The sequence below is a fragment of the Alexandromys fortis genome, unplaced genomic scaffold (genome assembly GCF_014885135.2).
Source record: "Alexandromys fortis isolate MF-2015 unplaced genomic scaffold, M_Fortis_MF-2015_v1.1 scaffold_39, whole genome shotgun sequence".
Classification (NCBI taxonomy): Eukaryota; Metazoa; Chordata; class Mammalia; order Rodentia; family Cricetidae; genus Alexandromys; species Alexandromys fortis.
The window spans coordinates 8474982-8484930 of record NW_026067918.1 but is presented as its reverse complement, the minus strand read 5'-3'; the positions used below and the strand labels follow the sequence as shown (position 1 = coordinate 8484930).

Here is a 9949-nt window from a genome sequence, read left to right as displayed (position 1 = left end):
GGATTAAAGGCGTGCGCCACCACCGCCTGGCTTCCTTAAATTTTTTGAGACAGGATCTTGCCAAAAATCTGTCTAGACCCCAAACCCCTTTAAATTAATTTTTTTTAATTTTATATGTATGAGTGGTTTGCTTACACGTATGCATGTGTACAATGTGTGTGCCTGGTGCCAGAAAATGGTCTTGGATTTTCTAGTAATGAAGTCATAGTTGGTTGTTAGTGCCATGTAGGTGCTGGGAACCAAGCCTGGGGGTTCTGCAAATGCTCTTAACCTCTGTGGCTTAGAAAATCCTGATCCTCTTGCCTCAGACCTCCTAGTGCAGGGCTAACGGGTGTCAGGGCACCACATCTGCCTTCTCATTCTCTGTATCTATGAATGAAATGAAGATATTAGATGCCCTGTGGAGGCCCTTCGACTTTGGCGTACAGGAAATAAGCCCCTCGATTCTCTTGTTATCGTCACCTCCCGTTAGATAGCTACTCCAAAACCTTCCGGTGGAGGTCACCTGACACTGAAACCTAAGATGCACATCCCAATGCTCCCTCTTATCCCTTACCCCTCCCCCACCCCGTCACCTCACCCTGTGAAATAGTGTTGGATTCGATCACCCTTCTGCTGTCACATTGCGTACTGAACTTCGTCTTTCTGACGGCTCCCTCTACCTTGCGTTACTCATTCCCCGCCTCCAAACCCTGGAGTGTCTGGTCTCCCTCCCCCACCCCCCTGTGAAACACTGGTGGATTCTGACCACGACTACACACCAGATAATGGCTCCCTCTCTGCAACTGGCCATTCTGGCGTGCAGTTCCGTGGCACTTAGGGCCGAGTTTTTCTCTTTCAGGTGAACTAACTCTGTGTAGACGGCAAACCGCCCGAAGCAGAGGCTTCATCGGCTTCACCTTTTGCTCTGAAAGGCACTTTTGCTGCAAAGGATGTTCAGCAAACACTTGGCCAAAGACCAGTTCTCTGTCCTTATTTCAGCGGACCCATCTCCTCCACTGTACCAGAGGCTTGGGTGTTCCCAACGCTATTTTGTTGGCTTCTAGACAACACATTAGCATTAGATGTGTTCTGTGCTCTTCTGTAATTGGAACTGAGAGTCACTTCTCCAAGCCCTACTCACCACTCCCCCACACTCAGCAGCCCCCAAATAGGCGGCTATGTACTTTGCATTGCATGGAACACGGCTTTCCCACGCCTCCATTGCTCTGTTCTTATGTGCCCTTCCTCTTGCTGGCTATGCTCTCGCCCCGGCTCCTGGGCTGCCGAACTCCTCCTCACCCTCCAATACTCGCTTTGCATCACCTCCTTTGTAAAGTTTTATGCATGGGCAGAGAGGAACAGGGCAAGCCTTCCTCCATCTTTTTGGCTTCCTCAGCATTTCCCCCAAAGAGCTACAACAGTACTGTCATTATTAATTTTAGTGCTTAGAAAATTATTATTATTACTATTTTAATTGTTTTTTTTTTTTTTTCAAGACAGGGTTTTTCTGTGTAACAGCTCTGGCTATCCTGGAACTCGTTTTGTAGACCAAACGGGCCTTGAACTCACAGAGATCTGCCTGTCTCTGCTCCAGAGTGCTGGGATTAAAGGCGTGCGCCACCACGCTGGGCTATTTGTACTATTTTAAATTATGTTACAGGTGTGTGGGTGTGTGTCTGCGTGAGGGTGTGTGCAGGTGAATGCCGGTGTTGGACGGAGGCCAGAGGCACTAAATCCCTTGGAACTGGAGTTACAGACACTTGTTAGTCTTCTGATGTGGGTGCTGGGTACGGAACTCAGGTCCTCTGGAAGAGCAGCAAGTTCTTTCAACCTCCGAGATTTTTCTCCAGCCCAAGACATCGCTCGTTTTACTCTCTGTTGCTACTCTCGACTGAACTGCTTGAAGGCCAGGATCTCTTCGTGGTTTTATCTTCTTTACCAACACAGTGCTTACCTACATTAGGTATGTGGCTCAGTTAATCAACAGACCAAACAATTCATCTTATGAACCAAATTCCCAAACAGTTCTATGCCTGGTCCTCTACTCGGATTGAGCCATCTTGACACCGCTCTTCCTTCTGCCTTTTGGCCTTGGTTTGGTAGAACGGGAAAGGAACGTGATCTGAGCGTGGAAAGGGTTATTCCTCCAGGGCAGACCTATAATTCACCAGCTCCGGCACCCAGAGGGTTACAGCGACCCAGGGGCGGAGCCCAGCCCGTGCCACCTGCTGCGGGGTGGGCTGGCGCTTGCGCGCAGGCACCCGCTGGGCTACCTGCCGGGCCGAGCAGAGGAGAGCGCCTGCGCTCTGGGCCTTTTCCGCCGGGGGAAGTCTCGCGGGGGCGGGGCGCGGCGGGGCGGGGCCGCGTGGGGAAGTTCTCGCGGGACCCTGTCTAGGAGCGGAAGCCAGGCTGCTGCTGCTGCTTCAGCGATCGGGCGGCGGCGGCGGCGAGAGCGAGCGAGCGCGGCTGAGGCGGAGACGGTGGCCAGGGCAGCGGGAGCCGCAGTCGGGGAGCAGCAGCGGGGTTGGCGGCCGCGGGCGGCAGCGCAGGGCGGGCCGGGCTGGACAACGGAGCGGACGGCTGCGCCACGGTGAGTGCAAGGGAGCGGGCGGGAGGAGAGCGGGAGCTCCGTCGTTCCGGGGCTTGCCGCGGCGGGCTGCCCGGGCCCGATCTGCTGGGCTTGCCGGAGTGGGCCACTGGTGGGCCGGGGATGGCTCGGACCCGAGCGCAGTTGCTGCGCTGCCGTCTCCTCGTTTCCCCTTTTGGGGCGCTTCCTTCCTGGTGCCGGTCTTCCTCCCGCTTGGGGCAGAGACCCGGCTGGTCGGGGAGGTCTTGTGCCGCGGCCGTCCGCCTTGGCGCAGAGGGAGCCCGGAGCAGCCGAGAGGCGCAGGGTGCTGTTCTGAGTCAGGCTGACTGAGCCCGCGAGGCGGGGGATTCGGTGCCGGCTCGCTAACGTGGTGATTGATGCTCCTTTGACCTGCAAAGCAACCACGTCACCATCTTTTGGCATCTTGCGGCCGAATTGTGTGCGGGGATCCACCGTGTGCTTGAATGCTTGTTACCCGGACCCGTCGACGGGTCTTTGTCAGAGCTGGGCGCGTCTTTTTTAGAGCTACTTGAAAAAATACTTGTTGGGGAAAAAGCAGGAGCAGCAGCTGATGGGAACGCTGGGAGGAAGGATTTCAGCGAGAGCCCCGCTGGTTCATGTCCGTTTGCAGCGCTCCGTTTGAGCTAGAGTTTGTTTAGAAAGTGATTTTTTTTTTTAGCCTGTCTTCAAGTGCTATAGCAGTGCAGTTTGCAGAGGAGCCGAAGCGCACTCAAGGTCCATCTTCTGGTTCCGTTGACACTCAGAAGAGGCTAGAGAAATAGGCTTTATTCTGACTTCCGCACCCTCTTTCACTTTGTTCTCCAGTTTTTGCCTTCTTCGTCTCCTTTCCACTCCATTTGTAACGCTAGTCATTGGCCCCTCCACCCCCTTTTTAAAAATAATCTACTTCCCCTTCTTGCTGTTCCTCGGCTATAATTTTCGAAGTTCCTGCCCGTTTTGGCACTGTTAATTTTCTCCGTCGTTCCAAGATTCCTTTTCCTTTTCCCCGTTTTCATTCCTCACTTAAACGTCCACGGTATTCTTCAGCCAGCCATCAGGGCTGCTAGGGCGTCATGGGGGGGTGGTGGCTGCTTAAGTTTTCCCCTGGGAACTCGGAGACTCAAAGTCATTCCTAAGTAGTCCATAGTGCCATCAGGTCACAAGTGGATTTTGCCTGTTTGCTTGTCGCATTTGTATTTTAGTGTTTTCTTACAGATCATGCTTTTGTGTCTAGTATTTTCCTCCTTTCTCCCTTTGTGTCTTTTCACTGTTAGTAAGGAAGATTGAGACAGTTTGGGGGCTAAAAGACTCATCTTTGGGATTTTATTATAGTTGGCAATCGTCAAATGAAAATCACCTATGGAATTTATGAATTAAGATAGTTTGAAAAATCTGAGGGAACAACTTCAGAAATTTGTAAATTAAAGCCTACCCCTTCTAACTACTGATTTAGCCCTTACTAGGCTTTTCAAAATGATTTATTTTAATTTTATGTGGGTGAGTGTATTTTGTCTGTGTGTGTGTGTGTGTGTGTGTGTGTGTGTGCTTGGTGTCCTCAGAGGCTAATAGAGGACCCTAGAACTGGAGTTACAGAGGGTTGTGAGCTGCCATGTGGGTGCTGGGGATTGAACCCAGGTCCTCTGGAAGAGCAGTCAGTGCTCTTAGCAGCCTGAGCTATTAGGTCTTTAGCCCATCTCTCTAGCTCAATTGTTGGGTTTTAAGTGGTGGCTTATTGGATCCCTGAGGTCTCTTCAGTGATTCCCATTAGGTCATGTGCAGCAGCTCTTGTTCTGTAGCGTTATGAAGCCTTAGACTTGGGACAGGTGGCTGCAGGACAGGGCTGCCATACTCTTGGACAGAAGTTAGAACCTACTGAGGAGCTCTACCCTCTGGCCAGTGATGATTGAGATGTGTTGCTTTGTGTTTGTCAAAGCTGGTTTTCCCCAGAGTTGTGCCAAGTTAAATACGTATCATTTGTATTTTGTTCAGACATGGTACATTTTCTGGAATGCAAATTTCAAAATTTGCTTAAGACTCCAGTCAGATCTTAGCAGTGATTCTTAAAATTTGTATGAATAAACATTACCTGACAATAAATTCACTAGAAACAATTCTTTATCCAAGTACTTTTTTGGGACAAGGTCTTGATTTTACATACATACATACATATGTATTTATTTTGAGGCAGGGATTCTGTAGGCCTGGCTGCTCTGGCCCTCTCTATGCAGACCAGGCTGGCCTCAAACTCACAGACATACTCCTGCCTCTGCTTCCCAATTGCTGGGATTAAAGGTATGCGCCAATGTGTATAGCCCCCACTTCAAACTGAATTGTTCTGCTTCAGCCTTAGCCCAGTGCTAGAGTTTTAGTCTTATGCTACTGTACTTGGTAGGGGTATCTTTTTAAAATTAGGCTATGGCAGAACTCAGCAGAGTTGTGTAATGTAAATGTTGCCTGCGAGATTGAATCATTTGAAAGAGTCCATCCTACAGGGAAGCACTTTTAGTAGGAAGGCAGACAACTCAAAATAGCTGCAGAAGTCCCTGAAACTGAAGAGATTCACTAGGCCTCTCCCTGCCAGAGGAGCAATGAAATCTGAGTCCATTTTGGACTAAGATGTTGCAAAGAAGACTCTTTAGACCAGACCAGCTGCTGGGAAGAAGCAGAAACCAGTGGAGCTGCCGGAAGGTCAGACCCTCTCCAACCTGTTTAGCTGCCTGCAGGCTATGCAGTGGGCTCCAGGCTCCCAGCTTTGTCACCCAGGCTGGAATGGGATATGGTGGTGCAGCTGTCTTTGAGTCATGTCTGCTCCTGTGAGTAACCCCTCACCCATATTCCTGTAACTCACTCCAGTAAAACTCATTGGTTCACCAAGTTGGACTTCGGTGGCTTCCATACTTTGGTCCCTATCTGGGGCGAGTAGATTTGTATGCTGTGTCTTCTCCAGGAAAAGTTTGTCAAGCTGGCCCCATAATAAATTAGTCCCCAAATGGGCTGATTTAAAATAGACAACCTTTGTAAGTTTACATACAAATACCTGAATTAAAAGAATAAATTCCCCATTAGGAGGACCTCATGCAGGAACCAATAAAACTCAGAAATACATGTCTAGGACATGCACTTTAAGTGGGTCAGAATTTGAGACACCTGCAAACACAACTGAACAGCAAAGAAAGTACAAGGTCAGGCCGGGTCATGGTGGCACACACCTTTAGTCCCAGCACCGGGACGCAGAGGCAGGCAGATCTCTGTGAGTTTGAGGCCAGTCTGATCTAGGAGTGAGTTCCAGGACAGTCAAGGCTACACGGAGAAACCCTGTCTCAAAAAACAAAAAGTACAAGGTCAGGCTAGGGCTGAGGCTTGGCCCATAGTGTGTTTGCCAAGCATACAGGAGCCCAGATTGGATCCCTGTACTACACTAACTGGGTGTGGTGGTGCATGCCTGTAATCCCAGCACTTGGTAGGTGAAAACAGATCAGTTTAGGTCATCCTCTGCTACATAGAGTTGGAAGCCAGCCTGGGCTACGAGAGGTGCTGTCTGTCTCCAGACACAAATGGTGAGGTAGCTCTCAGGCCCTGCTTTCCTGCAGCTGCACTCAAGGCGTCTGCACCAGGCTCCTGAGTAGACTGAGCCTTTTTAGCACTCTGGTTCAGACCTGTAATCCTCGCACCTGAGAGGCTAAGGCAGGGAGACAACCCTGAGTCAGGACTAGCACAAGCCATAGTAAGACTTTATCTTAAAAAAAAAAACAAAACACAAATGTCTAACACTTGTAAAAGTTGAAACTGTTCAAATAATCACTTAACAGAACATCACACCAGAAGCCATTGAGAGGGCTCAGCAGATAAATGCTGGCCCCCAAGCCTGCTGACCTGAGTCCTGTCCCTGGAACCTACTGGATGGAAGGAGAGAACCAACGCCCACATGCACACACAAACACACGGATAGATAAATGTGAGAAAATCAAATCAATACTTTATGTCTGTGGCAAATAAAATTAGCATTTGACTTAGAAAACCTGAAGAGATTAGATTAGGTTATCCATAACCAAGGAATCCCAACCTTCCATTAAAGATAGCAACAACACCATACACTGCTATACACAACACTATTAAAGGAAAGAAACCTAAAGACAAACACGGGTACCCAATTTACGTGTGCGCACATCTGCGTGCACACACACTGCCTGGTGATTGAGCCAGAGTTCAATCAAGTGTGCTAAGCCCATGCTTTCTCACTGTGCTGTCTCTCTAGCTCCTACCAGAGCTGACACCGCTCTTCTAAAGAAATGAAGTGGCTGGGCACATTAGCATTCCTAATGAGAGCGGCTCTAAGTGGTTAGCACACATCTCGAGAGCCCATCACACGCAGTAAAGTGGAAAATACAGTTGTAATTGTTGAAGTGATAGGGGAATTGTATCTGAAAATGCAGCCTAAAGGATTTGATAAAATTCTATTCTCTTTCTCTAAATTCTCTCTCCCTCTCCGTGGCACTAGGCCAGCCAGCATAGCTTACTGTTGAGTCTTCATGGTCTGGAGAGGCAGGAGAAATGCCATTCATTCAAGTAATGATCCTATCAGTTACACCTATAATACCGGGCAAGCCTTTTAAACGAGATGCAGTTTTCTGACCAAAAAATGGGATAATAGCTACCTTCTAAGATAGACTGAGCAATCAGAGAGAGAGAGAGAGAGAGAGAGAGAGAGAGAGAGAGAGAGAGAGAGAGAGGCATCTTGAATAGAGCCTGACAAGTCACTGGAAGTTAAACAACAAAACAAAACATAAATGCAAATCAAAGCAATGAGTTGGTGTCAGGGCTGGAAAGATAGCTAAAAGGTAAAGCATTTATTCCTCTTCTGGGAACCTGTTTTTGAATCTCAGTACTCACACACGGGGCAGCTCTCAAACTACCTTTTCTGGTCTCCTTGGGCACCAGGCATGTATGTGATACACAGATGTACCTGCAGTCAAAACACACACACATACTTAAAAATTGTAGACATAGTTTAATCTATCAAAAATAACTACAGAGACTATATTGAGAATTTAAGGATACTAGGGCTAACCTTTGATTTTTAAAACTTTTATATTTGCTCAGACTTTTTCTTCTTCCTCTTCTTCTCCTGAGAGTCAGCACCACATAGACACACAAAGGTATGGCTGTGAAGAACAAGCAGCAGTGTGGTTTGCTAGGGCGGTGGCCTTCAGACTTGGCTGAGGACGTCCCTCGGGAGATCTCTCCCCTGGTAGCACTACATCTCCAGCCGGTCTGCTGCGTAGCCCATTTGCTGCCGAATGCTTGATTAATGCTCCAAATGTTAACTTTAGAACAAGAGTAATAATCACTCGTGCCCCTCAAAGTGAGCTGCTGGGTGGTAACTAGCCAAGAACGGTGCCACTATCAACAATCCTCTCCCTTCTGCCAGGGCTCTTGTTTGTGTTTGTCTAGTTTGTATGTAAACTGTGACTGCAAACTGGAGTAGGGGTTTATCCTCCCTTAAGTATGCGGAGATCAAGATGACACCCCTGATCGTGGCCACACCGTCCGTCCTGGTCACTGTCAGTGGATGCACCGTGGGGAAGTTCTGACCTAGGACTTCACATGGAGAAATCGTCCACCGACAGAAGGCTGCTCACTCACTGCAGGGTTCTCCTGACGGAGGAAAGCAGAGTAGGAACTGGATGAGACTGGGGTCGGACCATCTGGTACCAGCCTGTACTTAACCTGTCCCCAGAGAAGACATTTGAGGTGGGGAATGTGCGTCTCTGCACTCTGGGGACCAATCAGGCGGATCACCTCAAATTCTTGGCCAGACTGGTGTATATATGGGTGTCAGGCCAGCCATAACTCTGGTGTGAAACCCTTCCTCCCACTGCCCCAGATATAACTTGATGGCTCAGATTTGCTGAAAGGGATACTTGTTTGTTTTTTAGACAGGGTCTCTGTAGCTTTGCAGCCTGTCCTGGAACTTGCTCTGTAGACCAGGCTGGCCTTGAACTCACAGATATCCCCCTGCCTCTGCCTCCCCAGTGCTGGGATTAAAGATTTGCGCTGCCACTGCCCGGAGAAAGGGATTACTTTTAAGTATAAATTAGAACTTCAACTCTGCTCTTGTGCTGTTTAGAAGTAAAGTAGAGCTCCAAAGCTACAAAGAAACCTCCTGTCTGGCAAAACAAACAAACAAAAGTAAAGTAGAGGCTATTCCTGAATGTTAAACCTGGATCGCCTATTTCAAGGACTAGAGTCTGTGGTATCTTGTGCAAGAGCAGATTCCTTGAGTCCTCTAGTGACCAAGTGACAGGCCGGTGTGGACGATGCTAGGGCTAGTATCGCTGTTGGTGGGTAAGAAGTATTCTAGGCTCGTTCTCTCACCTCCTTTTGAGAACAGGTCAAGGTTTAGTTTCAGTAGAGTAGAGCCTCTTAATACCCAAGTCCTGCATGGCTCTGACGGAGAATGGGAGTGTCCTGGTCCTCAGGACACCAGCGGGTGGCGCAGAAAGGGAGGGGGGCCCGTGTAAGCACCTCCGGAGCCTTGCTTTGCCCGGCCTGCCTTGGGTGCGGGAGTTGTGTGAAGGGGTGTTAGGGAAAAGGCTGAGACTGACGCCGGCTCAGGAGCTTACACCCTGCGGGAAGGAAGAGGAAGTGTATTCTGGAATAGCTTAAGCAGCTGCCGCTATTGGCCGCTGGGCCTGTCAGTCGCCTGGGGCTGAGGCTGAAAAGAGGAAGAAGGGAGCTGTTGCCTGGAAGGGAAGAGGAGGGGGCTGAGCCCAGCGGAGCCAGGGGGCGTGGGGGCTGGGAGGCCAATTGGCAGGGCGGGGCTGCCTTCGATCTGGCCACTTCTCTTAATCATCGCTCTTCTGATTCAGGGTGGCATTGTGTGTCCCAGTGTGCAAGAATAGCCCCAGAATCGGAAAGGCTGAACCCAGAGCTCTTCAGCAGGGAAGATTCCCTTCCCCCCTGCTTCAGGCTGCTGAGCACTGAGCGGCGCTCAGAATGGAAGCCATCGCCAAATATGACTTCAAAGCTACTGCTGACGATGAGTTGAGCTTCAAAAGGGGGGACATCCTTAAGGTGAGTGCTGATGTGGTTGCCTCTCGTGCTTGGCTGCCTTTCCTCACCCTGGTAACACACAAAGACGCTGTGCTTTCTCTTTCCTCAGTGCACACTTTAACATCCATCACCAGGTTTAATTGGACAGCTTGCCGTAGTAGATGCCGAGCGATTACTAAATGTGGCATAGGAGAGTGGTGTGGTGTGTGCTCCTTAACTGCCTTTGTGTGATGTCTGTCTGTTTATTGACACAGGCAAAGTCGGAAGGGATCATGAGTGATGGCTTTACCTTGTGAAGTTGTATTTTAAAAAAACCCACAAGGAATG

General features: G+C 49.4%; 1 protein-coding gene across 1 annotated transcript in view; it reads left to right on the top strand.

Annotated features, from left to right (window-relative positions):
- Window positions 1-2372: 2372 nt before the first annotated feature.
- Grb2 (growth factor receptor bound protein 2) overlaps window positions 2373-9949 on the top strand; it is a 60932-nt gene continuing 53355 nt past the window's right edge. The window contains exons 1-2 of the mRNA XM_050140291.1: window positions 2373-2572; window positions 9439-9643. Coding sequence (XP_049996248.1) covers window positions 9566-9643 — 78 coding nt within the window. The 5' untranslated portion in view covers window positions 2373-2572; window positions 9439-9565. The remainder of the gene's footprint in view (window positions 2573-9438; window positions 9644-9949) is intronic.